A 24,043-nucleotide genomic window follows, 5' to 3' on the forward strand; every position below is an offset into this window, starting at 1 on the left:
TATTAACATCCCCTTCATTCACTTTGTCCCTCACTTCACTCTTTCTTTTTTACTGCTGCTACTAGTTGTTAGAAACCAGATTTTTAGCTTCCTCGGCCAAAGCTCTCTAACCAACCTCCTTGAAAAGGTGATCTTTTTTGAAAAGATAAAGAGGTAGAGGCCCCCACCTCTCCTCTCTCCTCTCGACTTGTTCTCTTCTTCAGTTGCTACTATTTTCTTTCTATCACCAAGAAAGGATAGACATAGTCCATGTTAATGGGCACTAGTGTAAGTTTGTTTTGTAAGGGGGCTGAATGGTGTTCTGTTTCTAACCAAACATCCTGCATATGATGTTTCTCTAACCGTTGGATTCTGTTATCTTGTATGAGAATTGGGAAGTCAGTTCCCAATGTTGGAATTTTCTTCCTATTTCACCTCATTTTGAGGGATGTCTTATATCAGTAGTTTGTGAAGGATTCTCTCCTTGGATTCTAAAACATTGGTTTTATCCCCTCAAATGCTTCTTTTGTGGGGTTCTTTGTCTTTCTCCAGGTCTGAACTTGTTTTTCTTTTGTTCCTTCTTTTTCTGTTTGTTAACTACTTTCGGTCCCTTCTTTAATAGCAAGAGGAAGCATTCTTCTAGTTGAATGCAGGGCTAAAAACTATTTCTATATGTCTATAGACATAACATAAGCAAATGTAGTCACAAGCAAGTTCCATCTGCAGTCGATCTTCCAATGACCTTTATCCCTTTCTTTCATGTATGGGCAGCCGAAAGGGTCTTTGGACAGCTGTTACTCCGCTTCTCAACCTTACCCCCTGTCTTTACGTACAAACTATTTGGTCTATTTAAATGCTAGGGCGCTCCAATAAAAAAAACATTGCTCCTACAATTGTCTTTTGGCATCCACCAGCTCTGTTTCTCCTCTGTTGTTAGTTCTTACTGTTTTCTTGCGGTACTAATAAGATAGGCACTATTATCTACCCAAGCAGGAAATTAGAGAGAAACTGTCCTAGAAATTGTTTACTATTTTTTTCCAGGTTACAACTTGGTTCTCAACTTTTACTTACTAATTTGGTGGCTTTCTCTCCTCGTTTATCTGTATTCTTGGTAATATTTTTCTCAAAAAAAGTTTTAACCTAGTGTTTTTTCAACTTTTACAAATTCATGTACAAACATTTGGATTTTCATTATCTTTAACATAACACGTGTCAAAGTATGTATTTACATAGTTATTAGTGTTTTCACTCATTGCATAATGTTGAATTTCATGCATACATACACGTTATTTGAGTCTATTAATGTAGTATATATCTAATGTAATTTTTTGTTTTTTAACAATGTTGTGGTTCTTTTTATATATCTGAGGCTTTTTCTAGATTTTTAGATTAAGATAAGGGTGATATAATGGATAGTGATAATATTTTAAACTAGTGATTTAAAAATAGTATAACAATACTGTCTCCATGTGTAGTGCAATGATTTCTGTAGTAATAAAGAATATTATCAGAGATACTCTTTCTCCCTGATACCATTTTTTCTGCTCATTTTGGTTTCAGGGGCATTACAGGGAGTTTGAAAAAGTTTTGTTTCATAGTCATGGAAAGGCTGAACTCAAACCTGTACCTGCAGAACTGTTACATAATGAAAGAGAATGAGAGGCTGAGGAAGAAAGCACAGCTTCTCAACCAGGAGAATCAGGCCCTGCTATCTGAGCTGAAACAGAAACTCTCCAAGGGCAACTCAAAGGGAAATTCAGCAAATACTATTCCTGACCTCAACCTCAGCTCCAGTTCTAACCCAAATCCTTCCAATTCTAGCAAACCCTGATCCAGCAGGATAGACATCATGACCCCACATAGACTCCCCTTGCCTTTTTTGTGTAAAACCATAGCCAAACAGTAGCAGTAGCTCCGTTTCAGTTAATAGGATAGTACTAGTATCTTTCTATCAGGCTTATTTCTATTTTCATCTTCTTATATCTTCTGCTGTGGGGGTGTTAAGATATGATTTGCGAACAACAAAAGATGTATCAGGCTATCTGCTAGAAAGGAATATAATATATTATCATAGTTCTAGTTTCTACTCGCTCTAAATTGGATCATGGCTCCATTAGTGTAGGTGGATTACTAAATTGGACAAACAAACTCTTATGTTCCAGAATCGCCATATAAACGTGGCAAAACTATAAATATCTCTCAGCACAACTCGTTTCATTAAACTATCACTGAACTCTACTCTCTAGACCAGATTTTGCCTTGCTATTACATGCAAGATGCATATGGTTGAAAGTGCAGGCAGTCCAAATAGAGTACCAGAGCGACTAAAATTACTAGACATCATAACTCCGAACCAAAATACTTCATCCTAAACAAGAGTACTTAACGCACAATTAGGGTTCACGTGTCTACTAAGGACGTTCGGTTTACCCAAAAAGAAGATAGTAAATAGCCCTGCTTGCTTTCTTGTTGTGAAATTAACTTGTACTGCATAAAAAAGAGCAGGGTGAAAAAAGTAACGACTTTTGAGCTCCTGAAGCAGGGTAAAAGAGCTAAATGGCACAGCTTTGGGAATAACCAACACTTGAAATAAAATAAAACCATCTAAAATATTACACATGAACAAGCAGTAAAAGAAAAATGCAGGTCCCTCCTGCTACAACATTGTTCTAAGAAGCCAAGATTATATAGATTTTCTTCCAAGTAAGAAATTCAGAAGAAAATATCATCAGATTGGAAAGGGGGCTTTTCATTCAGATTCTGTTTGGGAAGAGAGTGATGGGAGGATCTAATCAAAGGTAACGTCAACAAATTAAAGATTCAGAAGGAGAAAGTCAATGAAGGTTTATTAAGCTAGAACAAGTGGTAACCCACAATATCAACTCATGGACATGACATAGTCCCTTGGCTGATGCTGGTTGACCATCAAGCAAACTCCTTCCGGGTAACAAAAAAAAAGTCTTATCAAGACTCAAATGTGTCTACACGTCCCTCCTCTGGCCTTGCCCTTCATAACCTCTGAGGCCACCAAACCCTGTCAGCACCGTAGCTAGTCAATTTGGAAACTAAAAGGAGGACAGAAGTATGATGACTCGAATCTCCTTAGAAGACCCAGACCTGGATTGGCTGACGACGGTCACTCAGTGCTCAATAACCCAAAGAACGACAAGCAAAACATGTATTCAAGTAAGCCCTCTCTCCATCTTTGGCAAGTCACCAAATCTTGGAAGATGAGTAGATGACCCATTTGTCCTCGGATTTGTTTGCTATCCTGGGGGCTGATTTTATATGTCTCCTAGTCTAGCATTTCCATTGCCACTCGTGACTCATTTCAATTAAAACAAAACGACAATATTTTCCCGTGCTGGTTCTGAAATCAGAATGTAAAATAATAGTTCAACCCTTTGTCCCTCTTGGAATGGATCATGGACCTCAGTCTTTGCAAAAAGGATAAAAGGTTCTAGTGGACGAAAAATTAATAAGTCTAACTTAAATAGAAAATCAGAAAAAAAATAAAATTATAGTTAATCACAACACTATAAGGTAGCGTTTAATAGGGATGAAGTGTGAGTGCATTCTTTGTAATGTGTCCAATTAAATTATATTACAGTATTTATTTTACAATAGATCATTACAATGTAAGATTGCAATGCAATCACATTATAATTAAGAAATGTAATGTAATTGTAGTCTAAAACTAATGTAATCACGTTACCTTACATTCTGTAATGTTCTTAAAGACATTTTTATCTTTTAACTTTATTATCTTATCAAATATATTTTATAATGTTATAATTAAAATAAAAATATTAAAATAAAATATATAATATAAGAATCAAAAATTAAAATAAAATAAAATATAAGAAATTAAAATTTATACAATATAGGTAAAATAAATTAAAATATAATATATAATATAAAAAATTATAGTCAAGAAATAAAATAAAATATATAAGATTATAAAAATAAATGAAAATAAAATATATGACATTACAAATATATTTAAGAGATAATATTATATAAAAATTAACAATAAAAAATATAAGTATATTGAAGTTACATTTTAATAAATAAGGGTAATTTTGAAAATTAACATTACATTCCCCGCAAAGTATTTATAAACTAAACGCTGTAATATTATATTTCTTACATTTTAATTATTATTTTATATGTATACCAAACACTGTAATGTTATTTTCACTACAATTACATTAATTACAATTACATTACTTGCAATCACATTGCATTGTAAAATACCAAACACCACCTAAAGCTCATGGCTTAAATCTTGATTCTTATTTGATCAAATTTTAGTTTTAAAACGTCAAACTCACCTCAAAAAAGTAATTAAGTTATTCATTGAGCTAAAGATTAAGCCCCTTTCTAAATTATACATATATTTTCCACAAGCACTCATAAATAAAACCATGGCATGAAAAGGTCCATCGAGCCATGAGCCTAAATCATTGGGGAAATGAAGATCTAATAGATGTAGGGCCTGTTAATTACGAACTGAAACAATCATGGGCTATGGGAAAAACCAAAAAGTGGATCATCTTGTGAAAGCCAAAGCCCATTGAACAATTAGGCGAGAGCAGAAAATTAGTTCAGCAATATGTTCCAAAGGATTGTCTTAAAACTTGCAATAAAAAAAACATAATATTATATATATATATATATATATACACACACACATATAATGCAGTATATAAGAGAAGAAGCTAACGTAACATGATACCTAACTTGAGCAAGAAAGTGAATTGTTGCGATTTTCCTTCTAAATGGAAATCCGTTTGTCAAAAAAAAAAAGCAAAAAAAAGAAACAATGCATTCATTCCATCTCAAATTTGAAATATAAATTCCTTCATGCCCAAACATGAAAATAATTAAGAAATAAAAGTATAACGTAGCAAAAAAATAAAATAAGTATTTAATAAAAAAATAGTTAAATCTCATAAGATCAATATTTGTGTTTTTCATGTAATTTTCAAATTAATTATGAACATCTATAAGTTTAAGTATTACATACCTTACTCTAGATATTATAATTAAAAATCAATTAAATCCAAAAGGTTTATGAAGAAGACAATTTGAAATCCTATATTCGAAATATTTGCCTTTTTACCTTTAAGATTTGTCAAATCTTCAACCATCCAAGTATTTAGCATCTAACAGTAATTCACACATTTACCGAATAAGACCTTCTCAAAAATAGAATTTTTGCTTTTACTAATAAGTTTTGTTTCAAAAACAAAAAGACTAAAAGTTCTTATCGAATCTTATTTCTATCAGAGCAAGAAAATTATTTTTCGTTTTTCTCATTTTTATGAAATGGCTAAGTAGTGGCTGAAAGTTTAGAGTTTTAGTTGACTAACATAATATATTTATATAACCAAACTAAGTTGTAACTCAAGATACAATAGTTGTGTTTTTATTCAATTAAGTCATTGTGAATTTAATTAATTTTTCACTTTATTTCGAGTCTATTTCAATTAAATCTGACTTAATTGATTATCTATATTTAATTTCAATTATGTTACGTATTATGTGTGACCTATTAAGCTTCTAACATGTTGGCAATAAATATAAATCCTAATCAAATATCAATTTGATAATTGATTTATTTTTATAGATCATGAGTAGCATCTAACAATATATCATGACCACCAAAATGTTAGAAAGTCAATTAAAGAATTTGACAAAACCCTTCAATGATAAGCCTCTCAGTGTAATACGACTTTTCATCAAATATCTCAGATATGTCATAAAGCATGATTCGGTTTCTACTTATGATATTTCATATTAGTTCTCATAATTCATGACTAACTTTATGAATTTTAAGAACTAACTTTTCTCAAATTCATCATGCTTTAATCAAAGACTTTATACAAGTTGATCAAGAATGAGAACAAGTAAGATATATCTCCTTTTTTTTCCATTTATTTTTTTTCAACTTTTGGGGTGATAAATCATCTCTTGACCACTCATTTATCTTTGCATGCTTCATAGCATACCCAAAAACATCTTGTTTAGGCATGTGGTTACTTTCAGACTTGTAGAGGTGAAATCAAAATATGTCATTCCCCATATAAGATGGCGTGGTGTCTTAAGTCCGAAGACTAGTTACATGACTAGCACATGAAAATATATTCCATAAACAGTTGAGTAAAATACCAAATGGAGTTGAACCTATGAGATTAAATATGCATTAAATGACAATATACATATTCCTTAACTAATCTAATTGGCTTAAGGACATATACCAATAGGAAGGCGGATTTGAACCTTACTCTCTAGATAGGGGATCATACACCAACTAATGAACCAAATGCTCGAGTGTAATACAAACTTAATTGATTAGTTGTAAGTCAGATTTTCATTACACATCTATTTTAAAACTTGTTTTCTTTGTGAAACTTAACATCTGACTATATGCACATACATACATACATATGTATGTATGTATGTGCAGTGTATGCTTTTGTCTTATTCTTACATGTGCATTTCACTTTTATTCTCAAGTACACCATATTTACAAAAGCTCCATCAGTTTCAGAGTTCAAATAAGTTAAATAGTAGGCTGAGTTTCATGGCTTACACTTGTTATTATCCTTTGGAGGGGATGGGCCTTAAGGGTTCGTGCGGTTTATATAAAAATGGTGGGTTTGAGTATTGACCTAAAATGAGAACAATTTATACATTGCTTTGGAATTAAGTGAACTTTAAGATGCCATAACATGCAATGCCAAATACCAAATGAATGAAAACGCCTTAAGATTATCGAAGCCAATTTGATTTGCACAAAATTTGCAAAAAGGTTAGTTAGAAACCTCTATTTGGTTGCTGAGGAAAGAGAAAGAAAAAAAAAACAATGCATTCATTCCATTTCAAATTTGAAAAAGAAATTCATTCTGCGCTCTCTCTTATTTCTAAAACCTAAGCTACAAAAGGGAGGGAATTTACCGTTACTAGGGATCAAATCCAAGTCACTCGCGTGATAAGGGGAATACTTACCACTATATTACAATGATTTTGTTGAATAATTTCTCTAAGCTTTTTATTTAGAAATCAAATGAAAATGGCACTATTATACAAATTTAAGCAAGCTTGAGTTTAAGATAATCATGTCAAACCCATTTAAGACCCATCAAAGACACAATTATTAAACATATTATCATGTGCCCATGTAACTAGTGACCTATTTACCCATTTATTTAATCGTGTTTACATGTTGAATCAATACGTTTGTTGTATGGTTAAAACCCATATATTGACTCATATGGATATTAATATTCTTATAATGATTAAAATTTATTGATATTGAATTTTATTATATTTGATAAATATTATTACATTTATAATTTTTTATTTTAAATTTGAATAATAAAATTAAATTTTAATTTAATTGTAATCATATTAATTATATCATTCGTGTGTTAATCGTGTAAATAGGTTATACATCGTATAAATTTTAATTTTGTTAATTGCATGAACAAATCATGTTGTGTTGTATAAAATTTAACCCGACATGTTTAATAAACATATTAATTGTGTCCTATTATGTTACACTTCTATTAAACATATCTATATGCATGCTTAAATTCTTGACACGATTAATTAATCGTATCATATTTGTGTTTACTCATATAACTATTAATAACCTATATTTACACGACATGATTAAAATATGAAAATACAAATTGCCATATCTACATAATAAAGTAATAGTAAACTTTTTTTTAGATGTATAGCAATACAATCAAGACTTGATTGATTAACTGCAAGCTATATTTTCTTTACACATATCTTTTAAAACTTGTTTTTTTGAAGCGATATGTATATATAAATATGTATGAATGTATATTTAATATATGCTTTTATCTTATTCTTACATGTTAGTTCCACTTTTATTCTCAGGCAGACTATATTTACAAAAGCTCCATCACTTCAAATAGCGCTGAATAGCTAGCTCAGTTTCATGGCTTGCGCTTGTTCTTATCCTTTGGAGGGGAAGGAGTGTAAAGTTTTGTGAGGTTCACATAACAACGGTGGGTCTAAGTATTGGCCAAATCATCCTTTTGCTACAAGGCATCGACAAGGCTTACAACCTGCGAATCCAACAGCAGCACCTGCACCCTTGATAGTGTTTGATTTTCTGACAGTCTAATTGCGTTCATATTGCAATCTATATACTTTTAAATTTCCAAACTATTTACAAAGAAATTGACAATCTATTACAAATGCATTAGAAAATCAACCTTTAGTTAAAGTTGTGTCTGCTGTTTTTTCATGGCGAAGAAAAAGGTCTGTCCCCTAAAAAACTCTATTTCAGCCATTAAAAATTATTTTAACATAAAAGAGAAGTATCTTTTTGACAATATCACAATAAAACGGCGTTTTAAACGATTTAACCTACAAACTAAAATCTCAAATGATGCAACAACTTCATTGAAAACAAAAGTTAACCAATAATATAATGATAAAGTATATATATAAATATATATGGGTAGGTTAGCCAACTTTTATTGGGGGGTTAAAGATGAAGAACAATAATGTATAAAATATAAATAATTAAATATGATATATAAGATTAATAATTTTTTTATATAATTAATATTGTTTAAAGAATAAATACTCAAAGATAATATACTTTCAACTAAATATAAAACATAAAGTACATAAAAAAATATCTTATATAATTAAGATTAATAAAAAAATGATATATTGGTGAAATTTTTAATAATAATCAATAATGAAACGCTACAACGCATATTTAAAAATTACATAATAATTTTTTAATTTTTAAAAACTGAAATTATTAAGAACACATAACAAAAAAAAACATAGCAAGTAGAACATAGAACTATATAACAAAACAGAAAAAAGAAGAATATAGTTGATAATTTATAGACATTTGAAGAAGAAAATTTATAGAAACTTAAAACATATGACCAAATAGAATAAAATTAAAATAATAATAATAATAATAGAAAGGGAAAGATAAAAAAATCTTCACCTTTTGGTGATCTCACAATGAAAGGACAAAAAAAAAAAAAAAAGAGAAACAGAAAGAGAGAGATAGAAAGACGCATGAAAAAACTTAAAAGGGAAAAATTTAAGAGTTAGGGTAAAGTTAAATGGATTTATAAATCATTTTATTATTATTTATTTATATTAATAATTTAATAAAAAATTATTTTTGGGTTCATTAAAAAAATATATGTAATATATAGAAATTTTTAAAAATTTTGAGGGTGCATGAGAGGCTGGTTTGGTCTTTTATTCCATGCAAACAAGATAGTAAATACACATAGAGACGTTGATTTGCATTACAGACATGATAGTTCATAACCTAACACACTCATGTTTAGAACTTATTTCTTTGGGAGGAAGCTTAACATGCACGTGCATATACTATATAAAATACATGCTTTTGTCTTATTCTAACATGTTACTTCCCTCGTTTATTCTCAAGCACACCATATTTAGAAAAGCTCCATCACTTTCTAAGCTTTCTAATAAGCTGTGTAGCTAGCTCAGTTTCACTGCTTGCACTTGTTCCTATCCTTTGGACTTGGAGGAAGCGCAAGGGTTATATGAGTTGTTAAAGTACCGGAGACAGAGGGTACCGGACAAATCATCGTCCTTCAAGGCATCGGCATGCCTACTAGACCAACATTATTTTCTGCGGTTGCAGCTACTGTTGTTTGCAGCTAGATCTTCGGCTTCTTTAGCTCCAACATTGGGCTTTCGACCTAAAGTACTCACCTGATCACCAAGGAGCTAACACTTGTTGTTCTCCAAGGCTGGCTTTAGCTAAGCCCGTCCTTTAGGCCCACCATTTTTATTAGCCTCATACTTTTATATAATATAATTAATTATATTAAAAATATATAAAAATTAAGATAATTAATAAAATTAGAGATGGCAATAGGTATCTTATACTAGGGTTTGAGATGGATTCGGGTAGTGATTTTACTATCCGTATCGGGTTCGAGTAGAGTTCTGGTATTATCCTTTGGGTACCCGTTAACTAAACCCGATTATGTTAATATTTGAAATTATGCGAGTACCCGCCCCGAACCTGATCTCAATACCTGTTTATATTTATTTTATTGTTACTTAAATTATTGAATTAAAAATAATCAATATTAATATATCTATGAAAAATCGACAAATATATTAAAAAGTATGGTTACTCAAATTACTAATGTGATGACATTCATATATATAAATTATAAAATTATTAGATTATTAACTATGTTTAAATAATATGAATATCATATCATATTACAAAAGAATATAATTATTATTATATATTTACTTTAAATATAAATATATTTACTTTTTATTTTGTATTAACATTACAAAAATTATAACTTATAATATATATACGTAAAAGAGAGCTTTCGATATTATAATAGTTTTGGGGTCTAACTATTTTTTTAATTTTATATAATTAAAGATAAATTCATATAATTAATTAAATTAATTCATTAAATTATGATTATTAATTAACTTAGAATGTTTTTTACTATATACATTATATATATTGGGTTCATTTATAAGAAATATAATTACTATATTATATACATACTGATACTTTTAGTATATATATACTTTAATTATAATATATACACCTTTGTTTATATAAACTTATAATATACAAACTTTAAAAAAAGTTGTGAGATTACAATAATTTTGAGACCTAGTTATTTTTTTTAATTTTATGTAATTAAGGATAAACTTAGATAATTAATTAAATTAATTCATAAAACTATAATTATTAATTACTTTCTAATGCCTTTTAATATATTTACTTTATATATATTGGATTCATGAATAAATAATATAATTATCATAATACAATTCTAAAATACTTTTAGCGTGTGTGTATATATATATATACACTTTAAATATAAACATCTTTACTTTCTATTTTATGTTAACATTACAAAAATTATAACTTATAAAATTATTAATTATATATATAACTTTGTTTATATAAACTTAATTATCTAAAAAGAAGTTGTGAGATAAGAATAGTTTTGAAACTTAGCTATTATTTTTTAAATTGCATGTTTACATTTGTTTAATAGTACCAAGTCACTCATAACATTTTCTTCTTACTAAATGTGATAAAAAAAATTCAATGACTTCTTATATTTAATAAAATTTAATTAAAAATATAATAATAACATTAAATAGATTGATGCTAGAGCCTTAGGTAGCCTTTCTCAAACCCTAAAGCCCAATGGTGAAGTGTAATTCATCCTTTTCAATTTTTTTTTCCATGAAAACAAGTGCACAAATTAATATAACTAAGCAAATACAAATCATGGTCATTTTTTTGTTACAAATTTACAATCACATGTCAATTATAGACTATTATATATTTTATAATGAAATTTAATAATATCAACTGATATTTGATTTTTCATTTGTAAAGAAAAAAGATATCATCTATCTATTTCTTAAAAAAAATCTAAATAATAGACTTATTATATATTTCATCTATGAAGAAAGACAATTATATATTTTGTATGAAATTGACTAATGATTTGGATTTGCCTGTACATGATAATCAAGGGAAATGGGAATCAATGCTTATATTTATTTTCTTTTGGAGTCTCTTGAATCAATTTTAGTAATGTGATGCTTGTTGGAGAAGGCTGATCATGTATCAAATATAAATAAAATGTAATAAAAATAAATTAAAAATTAAATTACGCCTCACGCTTTTAGGCTCTCTTTCATGCTAAATTGAATATAGAATTCAATTTAAAATAAAATATGTATGATCATATCAAGTTTACCTAAATAACAAAGGTTGATGAATTTTTTGTTAAACTACCAAATCGGCCTTCAAAAAGCTCAACCACCTCAGCTTGATTGTTGCAAATCAAAGTTGTCCTGTGTAGCCTCTAATAGTGATCTATACTAATAAATTAGAAAATACTTCTTTAAGAATAAGCAATGCTATACCTTGACAATGTGCTAGCAAAGATGCGTTTCATAAACTCATAATCCACACAAAATTATGGGGTTGAACACAAAAAAAAAAAAATAAGTGAATGAAAAATTATTTTTTCTTCACACAAGAAGCGACAAGGCAAAAGGAATTTCTAATGTGTCGTTCTCTTAATTTTTCAACCGCTCTTTCTCATTTTGTTTAGAGGCTATAATAAGGAATTTATACCTTGGGTTAATTTTAAACCCTAATTACAAAACTATTTTGTAATTACTAATTAATCTAATAATTTGATTAAATAATTTAATTAAGTCCTTGTGAAGCCTAGTTAACTTAATTGTTTAATTTAATCAATTAGGCCTAATAACTTAATTAAACAATTTTAATCAACTAGGCCAAATGGCTTAATTAAACAATTTAATATATTAGGTCTAATGACTTAATTAAATAATTTAATTAATTAGGCACAACTTAATTATTTTTATCAAGTGCTTGAAAAGCTCATAACTTCTAATTTGATTAAGTCTAACTTAATCACCTCTCCTATTTGATTTTTAACTTTCATTTTAGGTATGTCACCCATTAAGCTTCTAACATGCTGGTAATGAACTCAATGTATAATTCTTAAGTTAAACTTAGAAATAGAAAAATTTAAACTACTTTAAATTTATCATTAATCAAGTTAACTACCTAAAGTTGATAGACCAAGATTGGGATCTAGCAATCCATCATGACCACCCAAATGTTAGAAGAGTCAAAATGGTTTGACTTAACCTTTTAGTAATCAGCCTTTCAGTGTAATTCATTCTCTCATCATATATCCCGGAGATGATAAGAGCATGGTATAGTGTCTATTCTTATTAATCTCTATATTCGTTCTTAAAGTTTGATCATCAGCTTTATAAAGACTTATGAAACTCCTTTCATAATCTTTAAGTTGCCTTGGCCAAGGATTTCAATAAACTAATATCAACTGAGAACAGTTAGGATATGTCTTTTGAATCACTTGGGGTGATGATTCCTATCTTGATTATTCATTTACCTTCACATGCTTCATGCTATACCTAAAAGCATTTTTTTTTAACGTCCTAGGTTAGACACTCGTAGAAATGAAATCAAAGCATAACATTCTACACATAAGATAGCTTGGTGTCTCAAGTCTAGGGAGCATTTACACAACTGAGACATGAGAAGTATTGCATAAAAACTTGAGTAAAATACCAAATGCACTCCTCAAGGCGAGTTAAGTTCAGTGAACTTGCTCTCCTAGGTAAGTACCTACATTCTAGTTTCAAGTATCTCTATACTTTTATTTATGAGATCAATTGCTTACTTATTAAGTAAGGAATACAGAATGTATTAGTCTTTAGGTATCATTGAGGCTGGACATCAATGATACATTGACTAGGAACATTTAGAGAGTATACTTTGATGCATAAGGATCTCATAACTACAACTTATTACAGTTCCTTTGCAACGCATTTAATCTCATAGACTTCATTTAATTAGACTTATAACTTGTTATAATTAATGCCTTATTGATGAAGAAAAACCTTCAATCATTCAATATGAATGGTATTATTATATGATTGGAATCAAGCCTTAAACAATTCTAATTGGCTACATGGCTCATCCCAATAATGCCTATACAGCTATACCTTTATTTTTTTCATAAGCCAATTCATTTTATTAATGACCAAAATTGACAATCATGGTCATAGCTTTATACAAGAGCTTAAATGTCCAACAACACCTAGCTTAGAAATACCAAACTCCCCTTGATATTTCATTCTACACAACCTGCGAAACATTGAGTTGCATTTGATAGCTACGAAAGCATAAATACAAGTAGTGAATTCCAATATCACACTTTGTTCTCCAAGTAGCACAAGCATAAATACCAAATATTTCAAGTAATGGATTTTGTAGGAATTTTTGTTCTAATCGAAAAAAAGAAACTAATGCATTCAGGAAATAAGGTAAAGTAATGACTTGCTTAATGACAAACCATTGAACACCATGGCCAAAACCCAAAAAGCCCCGAGAAAGAAACCTTGAACATGATAACCCACAATGGCAATTTGGTAGAGAAAAAAGAAAAAATGAAAGTATTCACTACTCAACAGACCTTGAAACAGAGGCGGTTGACAACAAGGAGGAAGATAGATGATGGTAAGAGGAGACGACAAAGTGCATTAAGCAGAGGAAGAAAGAAGGAAAAAACAAGGGGGAGTCGGGGAAGGGAGGATTGGGAGGTATGTTCTAATTTTTAGGGATTTAGATTTTATACAAAGAGGACAAATGAAGAATTGGGGGAAGGCTAGTAGGGGAAGAAAGAAGAGGGGTGAGGGATTAATGAAGCTTATTAATGGAATTCCCCCCTAATTTTTCGGTTGGTTTGATTAAGGGGAGGAGTGACCCCAGCAACTGAACTGCGATAGCCTAAGACCGTCAATCATAATCGACGCTAGCAACTGCCACTGAATAATCAAACCAGCAGTTGCAATTGTAGTCGATTCCAACTGGTGCTCTGTCCAAGCCTTAGCTGTTCACTATTTAAGGCTTTGTGTGATAGATTTTTGAGCACCAAAGGAATTAGAGGGGTGGGGCGGGGGATATCATGTTGTTGCAAAACCATTGGCCTTAGCTATGGCCACCAAATGAAGAAATTATATGATTAATATAATATTAATAAACAAGGCATTGGAAAAAATAATCTTGATATACAGAACTTTTTAACTAAAAAAAATGTAAAAAAACCAAGTGTATACATATTATCACTTATTCATTACGTCATAATTAAGAAAATTAAAAAAATTTATAATTATAAAATATAAATTATATAAATTTACTTGTGAAATTTAAAAATTACAATGTACCTAACTTATTTAGTTTCGTTGATATTCAATTTTGTAAGTGATTCTGTTTTCATTTTGATGTTTAAATTGTGTGATTCATCTCCTAAAAAAAATTAAGAATAAATTGCATTAGATATATGGTATAATCTTGATTGAGTTGGTGTAATAATTGATTGATAGGATGCCAAATGTAAGCAAGATCTTAGAAATACTTAGTTGAAATTCCATTTAATTATAGAATTAATGACAAGATTTGATTATAATCCTTTTGATGAAATTCTTAAAAGGATGGAATGTAATCTAAAATGAAAACCAAAATTAATAAGTTAATAGGACATGTTAATTAGATTCTATATGCAAAAATTAAAAAAAAAGTTTTAATATTTTATTTGATCCATGTTTGAAAAAATGTACTGTTTTTAATTAATGGTTGTCAAAATAGTTATTATTGTAATTGATCTATAGATTTTAAAGAAGTCATAAATTCCAAAAAAAATCTCTCAATTATTTAAAAAATTAAAAAAAATATTTTTTATTACATTTAATCAAATTCAAAAAAAAAATTAGAGACACTGTACTCGAGAACCTCAATGGTAATAGATATTGAACGCAACGGGGAGGAAGGCTGGCCAGGAGAGAAGAGGGAGACAAAGCCTTATGGGACAATCTGCAAGAAAGTTATTTGTTAATGGGGACACAATATTCAAATCTTTGCCCACATTTTTTCAAAGGTTCCAATATGCTTCAAGTTAAAACAATTATCACTATTTGAGATTGTGAATTTTTATTGGAGTTATTTTCTTTATACAAATGGTGAAGATATAAAAGTATATAGAATAATCATATGAAAATATCAAAAATACTTGTATGTTTGAGAGGGTATAATTAATTTTATAAAAAAATTCACTAAATCAATAGAAAATTTGTACTAATTCCAGGGTAAGCAAATTGCAATTTAGAAATAGGTAGATACTACCCCAAATTGAATGTTCAAATTTTGTTGACATGTAGGCACCAAGAAAACATTGTTGGACATGCATTTTACCAAAAAATAAACACCTCACTCTACTTTTTTTTACACCGAAGTTTTAATTTTTTTAATATTAGAACTTAATTAAAAATGTGAAAAAAGAAACAGTTCAATTGTGTATACAAGGATACGAATCTGAGATTCTAAAAATGAAAAATGAAATTATTTTTAAACAAAGGATTACAAAATGGACGAAAGAAAAAGCTCTCGAAATTAGTATGCGTAATGAAAAGTCGAAAAAAAATGAAATAACATAGCAATATACTAATATTTCCAATAGGGAACTTGAGACCAGGATCAATCAATTTCATCCTCATTTTATAATCAAATTTGAATGGCCAAAGTCAAAAAAGCCAGGCCAAATGACTAGACAAGGTTTGAATATGAAATGGCTATATAAAGAAAGTGCATATGCTTCACAATGGACAACTTAAGCATCAAAGTCAGCAGGTATCAGCAACTCAAGAAAGGTGAAGAAACAGAGTATAAGGCATGGGAAATGAAGCAGCAGTTGCTATTCATTCCTTTCCTCATTTGCTTATAATATTCCATCTGGTCAATGTAACAACAATATTTCTGTCATTTGTTTAACTCCATGAACAATATCCTTGCCAACATCTGCAATTATTTGTTCTGTTGTTGTACAAATCAGGCCGTGTTATAGGAAACAGAAGCCATGCAAAGGATATCATTCCAGCTACAACTGCCACGCTAACTAGCCCTAAAAATATAATGGACAAAATGGGTCAGCAAATTGCCTAGGTATACTAGTATACTATGAAAACGAACAAAAAAACAAACACTAGTGGGTCTGAAATCCGAATAGAAACTCTAATCACATACCTTTCCTCTGTACAAACAACACTGGCAATCCCATATAATTGCAAAATATATGGGCAACTAAAGGAGCAACAAGGTTCCCTGCCAAGAATTAATATAAGATGAATCAATGAGGCAAAAAAATACATAGTAATGAAACAACAAACTAACCCATGCTAGAGAACACACATCTTGTTTTAGATCTATGTAAGCAAAAAAGCAAATATCACAAGGAAATGAAGAACAATAACAACTGACTTTTCTGTACATGTGCTTCCAGGTTAATGCCATGTTGGATTGTACCCACAGTCAATACTAAGCATTTGCATCCACAGTTCACCATTTTTAACCATTCCAATTTACAAAAAGGTGAATTAGCAAATAAATGAACAAGAAAGCCTCGTGCAAACACACTAGCAAACCAGAAATGAAGCAGGACTACAAAGTACTTTAATGAAGAATTTATGAAAAAGATGATGACATTTATTAACAAGTAATCACCAACCTGTTCGAATGAAGAGAAATGAAGCATAGGAACCGAAGATCACAGTGTAGCCCAGCTGGAGACCTGAGAAACTTAGAATATTCCAATAAGCAAAGACATATTAGCATCTAGAAAACATCAAATATGATTCTTGTTCCTCAAACAAAGTTGTTAAAAATTTCAAGCCCTACAAAGTTTTCACTAGAAATAGAAAAACAAGCAATCCACTCTACAGTTATATATATTTTTTCCTTTAAAACAAAGTTTGAAGCTATTAATTGAAGGAGGAAAATCTAATTTTGTACCTACAACCATTGAGGCTTTAAGCAAGCTATAGTTTTGCCGGCTATAGATCTCCATCATATGGTTCAAATGAGCTGCAAGACATTGACAAAACAGATTAAAACAGTTTACATGCCATTCATCTCACAATGCAATGGGGCACATATGGGTAGCATGATGCTTGACAAATCCAATAAATGCACCAGCATCTGCAAGCATGAAGTATGAACACTTGAATGATAAGAGTTTGGCAGTGGATCTACTTTGTGCCAATCTTATCCCTTTAACTAATTCGAACTGTGGCAAAAACGTTAAATATAGATATTGACACAGTTATGACACCGTTAGATGTGTCCAAGCTTAGTAGAAGTAAAAAGACTTAATAGACACATTATAAGTACTTAACACCAGAAGAAAAATGATAATAAAAGCCTCTCTACATAAATGATCAAACTGTGTTTAAAAAAGAGGACTCACCTAAACTGAAGAAAGTAGGGCAGACAAAAACGACATTGTACGCTTTAAATCCCCCGCAAAGAAGTAAAGGAATCATACACGCTCTAAACACCAACTCCTCTGTTAATGGTGCCTGTTCATTAAAGTACTATTAAGGACCGAAGACTTAAGCAACAGGAAACTATTTCAATTTTTTCCTTCTAACTTTTAATATTGTTATTCTCCAAAGAAGGATAGTGAAATGTTCAACAATGAATGGAACACATAACATAAAAAACTCTCCATCACAAAAACTATTTCACAGAATAGAAAAGGCAAACTTCAACAATTTAAAAAGTATTGCATAAACATATCCTATTTACCTAATTATAAACCGTGCAATTATATGCATTCACCCCAAAGATGAAGAAATTCAATGGTGAGCATACTAACCACAACAAAATTTCGCCAGAATAAAACATTGGAAGCAACTGATGACATCTGGCTGGGGAAGCTTAGGACGGTACTTTTGATATAATCGAACAATGGCCTGCCATCTTGATTCCTATGCTGATTCCATTTATTCACCAATAAGATAGACTTGAGCATCAAAGATCCAACATACATAAGAGAAGTCAAGAAAAGAGGAAAGACCACCGCTTGCCACTGTTTCATACATAAAATTGCATTTCAGTCACCATTTCGAATCTGCAGATCATTCAAGAATTTAAATAATAAACCTGATAACTGCAGTGTGCAAAAAATTTGCTCCTAGACAGTAATTAATAAATTGGAGGAAAGAATGAAAAATTAATACACTTACAAGATGATCCGATCGAATGCCATAAACCCCAAATAAAAAAGATGCCTCCAGACTCCTTATCTAGCATAATCAAACAGGTTAAAATTCAGGTTAGAGGAAAAAGTAATAAACAAAATTGGATACAAAAAAATACTAATATTATTTTAAAAATGCAAAATGCATGATTTTACTTGTATTTGAAGCAATTTTGTTAGAATGGGTGCTAGAATTTAACCATTTGCTAATCTCTAATCATTTATGAGTTTATTTAGTTTTTTTTTTTTACTTTTTTAGCATTTTTTGAGCAAATTGCAAAAGAGTAAGCAACAAAAACTACAATCTAAGCGCAAATAAAAAAAACTGGAAGTGTTAAGTTAATAAATAAAGTGGATTATAGTTCATAGAGTGAAAGAATTTTCAACTTGGGGCAATAGATTAAAATATAAATGAGTGAACTGAAAATGGGAAACAAGGGAAGAGCAGAGGCTTACTGGAAGGATAAGAGGAACGAAGATAACGGACGCGACGGAAGAAACGGCGGCACAAACGAATCGTCGGATCATGAAATTCTTGAAGGACTGGGGAGGCGGAAGGCGGAGGATCAAAGTAGGAGCATAAAGGATAGCAACGTAAAACAATGTCATGGCGGTGCAGGCCATCACCGCCACTGGCTTTGATAAGCTCCCTTGGTTCTCTTCCATGATTGGATTACGGTGGCGGCAGCCTGGGGCGCGGGAGAGAGGAAGAGAGAATGGGAAATGTCAACTGCTTCCGGTTCGATGGTTTCGGGTTTTGACCTTGGGAGGACTGGGTGGGTCGGAATCTGGCGATTCTTGCTTGGGTGGTTTTTGGATTTTGGACCTTTATGTCTGGATTACTTTGCAGCGAAGCTCGCGGGCTCGGGTTAACGACATTTTGCCTTCCATTATAGTTTTGTTTTAAAATTTTAACACGAAATAATATTTAAATGAAAACAAGAAAGGAATAATGTTTACGAATTTAGAAGCATGGGGTTTGATATTTGTATTTCAAAATTTTTAATTGGAAGTTTTAAGATAAGAGGGATGCAATTTATATAATGAGAAAACACAACCTCTCTTTCAAACCTAATAAAGCTTTATATGTATAAATTTTGACTTAAATGCATTCAAAATTTCTTGAAGTATACATGATTTTTCAAATAAGTCTTTAACATTTTATTGTATTTAAACGAATTTTTAAATTTTTATTTCCAGTTATACATGATTTTAGAACAAACGAAAATACAACTATCCTTAATTCAAATGATCATTTTCATTTTTTACTCAAATGATTTCTTTCTTGGCATGCTACACCTAGTGAGTAAGATCATTAGCAATTTATTTAATTTAAAATAAAATTTAAAAATTTATTTAAATATAATAAAAATAAAAATTTATTTAAATATTAATTTATAGTTCATAAATTTTTTAAGATATTAAATCATAAAATTTCTTACTTTGGTTGTAGTATTTTTCTCTTTTTAATTTCATTTTAATATTATTTAAGTAATTGTTAATCCTTTAAATAGGTTAGAATCGAAATCATCACCTTTTCTTACAACTTCATCAATTTTAGAGAAAGAAACAATCTTTCTTAAATCATAACAATCAAATTCTACTTAACAGAAAAAGTAATTAAGACAACAATTATAATGTAGGGAGTAGTAATAGTTTGGCATAATGCTTTAAAAATCTCCTAAATTATTTTGGTATATTTAAATAAGTTTTAATTTTTTATTATGTTTAATTAAATTTTTATATTTTTATTTTGAATCAAATAAAACTGTATGACTAATTATTGATTTAATTAAAATACTATTTATTATTTTATGTCATATAGTATTAACATAACATGTTGATACAATATGATGACAAGACCATGTGGCATACTATCTTTCACATCAACATCACATAAATATAAAATGATAAATGACATTTTAACGAATAATAATTAATCAATCATTAATTTTAAAAATTTATTTAATAAAAAATATAAAAAATTAATTAAATATAATAAAAAAATAAAAATTTATTTAACTATTTTTGAATAATTCAAGAACTTTTCGAATAGTAAGTCTCATAGCTTCAAAGTACACATCTTTAATTCAAGTTATAAATACCATCTCTTGTAGTAAAAACAAAAAACGAAGTCTTGTTAAACACAAACAAGAATAACCTTGTTGGTCCTACAATCTTAAGGCTTAAGGACAAGTAGGGTCAAATAATCCAATCTAGACCTGCATTTACCTCTCAATTATCTTAAAGAAGAATCAGTATGGAAAAGGTATCCATTATTTTACTTTGGATTGATTTTTTCCCCTAATTTTGATTGATCAGTACAGGGAAAATGACATTTACTCATTTCAGCCAAAATTAAAAGAAAAAAAGAAGATAATAAATGAGAAATGTGCAACATTGTGATCTCGCTGGTCCAAAACGCATCACCCTACTAAGCCCCCGCCGTTCCCTTGATAAACAATCTCGAAAATACGTGCAAAAAGTCAAAAATACCCTTCATTTCACCGCAAAAAAGCCACTATAAGAAGCAAAGTGACGCACAGAAAATGAAAAAAGAATACAAAAAAAAATCCCTCTCTGCTTTCTTGCTTAGTACCCACAATCGAATCGCGGTGGCTTCAACAAAAATGACCAAAGAATTCTCGGTGCCACCGGTAGTCTTCCGCTCCGGCGGTGGAGTCAACCCTCCTGCCGGAAACGTTAACCAACGCCGCGTACCAACGGCTCCTTTCCAACCCTCACGCCCTCCATCCTCCTCCTCTTCCGCCATACCTTTCATGTCCTTCGACATCGGCTCCGCAGCGTCATCGTCCGGACCCTTCGGCGGCACAATCTCCACCTCAGCAGCATCCGGATCCGCCTCTTTCGACGACGAAGAACCCCTCCTCGACGAACTCGGCATCCATCCGGACCAAATCTGGCACAAAACAAAATCCATCCTCAACCCTTTCCGGGTCAACCCGACGGCCCACAAAGACTCGGACCTATCCGGCCCAATCTTCCTCTACTTATCCCTCTGCTTATTCCAACTCCTCGCCGGCAAGATCCAATTCGGCGTAATCCTCGGCTGGATCGTCGTCTCCTCGATTTTCCTCTATATAGTTTTCAATATGTTAGCGGGACGCAACGGCAACCTGGATCTGCACACGTGTACGAGTGTGGTTGGTTATTGTATGTTACCGGTGGTGATCTTATCAGCCGCGTCGCTTTTTATTCCGCAAGGGAGCAGCGTCCCTAGGTATGCATTGGCGGGAGTTTTTGTTGTGTGGGCCACTAGGGCTTGCACCAATTTAATGGTGACGCTTGCTGATGGAGGTGAAGAACATCGTGGCCTTATTGCGTACGCTTGTTTCTTGATCTACACTTTGTTTTCGCTTCTTGTTATATTTTAATTGAAGTCCAATTTCTTTTATTTTCTTTTCTCTTTAGAGTTAGTTTCTCAGTGGATGATATGAATGTAAAAGGGTTTTTTTTTTGTTGAATTTCGATAGCTACAATGTTGAATGGAACTAAAATTTAGCAGAATTGTGCTTTCTTTTTTTTTAAAATTTTTTTTTTTACTTCTAGCTGCTTTTCGTGATCTAGTAAAACTCTTTAATTATTTTTTGATTGGAATATGAACTTGTTTGCAATTTTTCATGAACTGAAATAGGATTTACCTTCTTTGTGATTTGTTCGCATGAATATTACTTTTAATTCATGATCAAACCCAATCCTCGTTATGCTTTCTTTTATGATTCTGTTTAATTGGATACTATCTTGTTGGAGGTGGTGTGGCTGTTGGGGTTATTGGCACTCTTCAAAACAACTATTTATTCATCAAAGCAAAGAATTAAGGAAGCCAGGAGAAAACTTTCTATTTGGGCCTGAGGAAAAGAGTGTTTTTTGCTGCACACCTTGATTGTCTTGAGAATGCTTTTATTATATCTTTTTACAGTTTTAGAGGCTAGATGAGCTTAGTTTTGGAGAGGCTTGGAGGATTTAAGAGCTCTGTGCCTTGAACATGTAGTAAAACTTTCTCTTTTATAAAATGCTGAATGTTGTTTTTAGCTTATTTGGTTGGTGTCAAGGTTAGTAGGCTGCTCAACTTGAAGCCATTGACAATTTAGATATAGGTGCACTTTGACATTTGCAGTCTGTAAACTAGTACTTGAATTTACTTCTTATTCGTGCCTATCAGTAAGATGTTGTCATAGTGCTTTTATAGGTTTTGAATCTTTGATTAATGATCTTGCAAGATGATGATTGTGAATGAGGTATGGAAATGCTATATAATTATATAAAATATCAATTAACTTTGTTGGAGGCTGTAAGCCTGTAAACATTTCAAATTGGAAAAAAGATGTTGGATAGGATGATGCTCTATTTGATTTTCTATAGGATTTAAGACAAAAGGTTGTAAACTAGGTTTCTATCATAGGCATTGGGTGGAATAGGATAACTTCTAAATTCTAAAGGTTCCTTTCAAAACTGCTTTATGCTTTTATTCATCTTTTCCATTTGAAAGATAGTCCCTCTTGTTCGGTATATGCTCTTTCCCCAATGGATTAGAACTGCAATTTTTTTTAAACTGCATTCTTTCTGAAGGTGAGATGTGTAAATACTTGATTGCTATTTTAATTTACACTCTATCTTGCAAGAGGAAAACTCTTATATTCCTTTTCATTTTAGGTTAAAATTTTGTTGATTTGTTGTTTAGTTCACTATGTTAAGAGTCAGGAGATGTAGATTTTTATTTCACACTTTTCAGCAACAAAGGGTCCTAGGGTCTTTAGAAGTCATAGTTGAAACTTCATAGAGCACTTTATTTTGACCTATTTTGAAAATTAGCAATTAAGAGCTTGTCAGAGAGAACTTTTCGATCTCATAATTGGAAATTTGATTAGAAATAATGCTTACTTTATTTCTCTTTATAATTTTTTTTAAACTAGATTACAAGCATGATTGATCATGATTGATTCTTATTAAAAAGCAACTACCTCTTATTAAAAAACAATTGACTCCAACTATTTAGGAACTTGTAGATAATGAAAAACTAGTTCCACAATAATTTAAAAATAGAATGATAGATAATGTAAAATTGACTCCACAATAATTTAACTTAGAATAATAGTTAATATATTAATTGACAGTTAATCTTTTTTTTTTCATGTGTGAAATATTTGTAAACCTGGTCAAAAGGAACCATTTTAATTAAGCTAGGCTCACTTAGTTGCTGGTCATGTTGTTGGCCCTTAACATTACTTTCCCCATCAAGAATGCATTTGACCTTAAGCGTAAAAGATGGATAGCAACTCAAAATAGTAAAAACAAGCTCCCGTGATGCCTCAGTTGGTGAAAGGCCT

The 24,043-nt window shown here is 30.8% G+C and overlaps 3 protein-coding genes across 7 annotated transcripts; 2 read left to right on the forward strand and 1 right to left on the reverse strand.

Annotated features, from left to right (window-relative positions):
- Nucleotides 1-2,054, forward strand: ZPR3 (binding protein). 5 transcript variants are annotated; one of them, XM_089784279.1, is made up of 2 exons: nucleotides 1-127; nucleotides 1,540-2,054. In XM_089784279.1, exon 2 carries the CDS (start codon nucleotides 1,580-1,582, stop codon nucleotides 1,808-1,810), a length of 231 nt encoding a protein of 76 aa, XP_089640405.1. In that variant the 5' UTR covers nucleotides 1-127; nucleotides 1,540-1,579; the 3' UTR covers nucleotides 1,811-2,054. The 5 variants fall into 5 exon arrangements, with proteins under 5 accessions (XP_089640405.1, XP_089640408.1, XP_089640407.1 ...); XM_089784282.1 differs by having other exon boundaries at nucleotides 40-153; XM_089784281.1 differs by lacking the exon at nucleotides 1-127 and adding an exon at nucleotides 187-267.
- Nucleotides 2,055-16,135: 14,081 nt separating this feature from the next.
- Nucleotides 16,136-19,627, reverse strand: FACE2 (farnesylated protein-converting enzyme 2). Its single transcript, XM_021433837.2, has 8 exons — nucleotides 19,152-19,627; nucleotides 18,682-18,741; nucleotides 18,312-18,524; nucleotides 17,901-18,012; nucleotides 17,447-17,518; nucleotides 17,163-17,225; nucleotides 16,682-16,759; nucleotides 16,136-16,559 (listed from the first exon to the last, which is right to left on the reverse strand). Exons 1-8 carry the CDS (start codon nucleotides 19,359-19,361, stop codon nucleotides 16,426-16,428), a joined length of 942 nt encoding a protein of 313 aa, XP_021289512.1. The 5' UTR covers nucleotides 19,362-19,627; the 3' UTR covers nucleotides 16,136-16,425.
- A 1,614-nt stretch (nucleotides 19,628-21,241) lies between these two features.
- LOC110420481 (Integral membrane Yip1 family protein) lies at nucleotides 21,242-22,223 on the forward strand. Its single transcript, XM_021433806.2, has one exon. The coding sequence runs from the start codon at nucleotides 21,245-21,247 to the stop codon at nucleotides 22,088-22,090; it is 846 nt and encodes a 281-aa protein (XP_021289481.1). The 5' UTR covers nucleotides 21,242-21,244; the 3' UTR covers nucleotides 22,091-22,223.
- The last annotated feature ends 1,820 nt before the right edge of the window (nucleotides 22,224-24,043 follow it).

This window comes from Theobroma umbraticum, unplaced genomic scaffold (genome assembly GCF_002168275.2).
Source record: "Theobroma umbraticum cultivar Fairchild unplaced genomic scaffold, ASM216827v3 scaffold_86.0, whole genome shotgun sequence".
In the NCBI taxonomy this organism is placed as follows: domain Eukaryota; kingdom Viridiplantae; phylum Streptophyta; class Magnoliopsida; order Malvales; family Malvaceae; genus Theobroma; species Theobroma umbraticum.

Coding starts and splice junctions, on each gene's coding strand:
- LOC110420481 (XM_021433806.2), top strand. CDS start 21,245: ATGAAAAAAGAATACAAAAAAAAATCCCTCTCTGCTTTCTTGCTTAGT.
- ZPR3 (XM_021434097.1), top strand. CDS start 497: ATGCTTCTTTTGTGGGGTTCTTTGTCTTTCTCCAG. Junction 532..1,539: donor GGTTCTTTGTCTTTCTCCAG/GTCTGAACTTGT, acceptor TTTTGGTTTCAG/GGGCATTACAGGGAGTTTGA.
- FACE2 (XM_021433837.2), bottom strand. CDS start 19,361: ATGGAAGAGAACCAAGGGAGCTTATCAAAGCCAGTGGCGGTGATGGCC. Junction 18,013..18,311: donor TCTGGCGAAATTTTGTTGTG/GTTAGTATGCTC, acceptor TTTAATGAACAG/GCACCATTAACAGAGGAGTT. Junction 16,760..17,162: donor ATTTCTCTTCATTCGAACAG/GTTGGTGATTAC, acceptor AATTCTTGGCAG/GGAACCTTGTTGCTCCTTTA.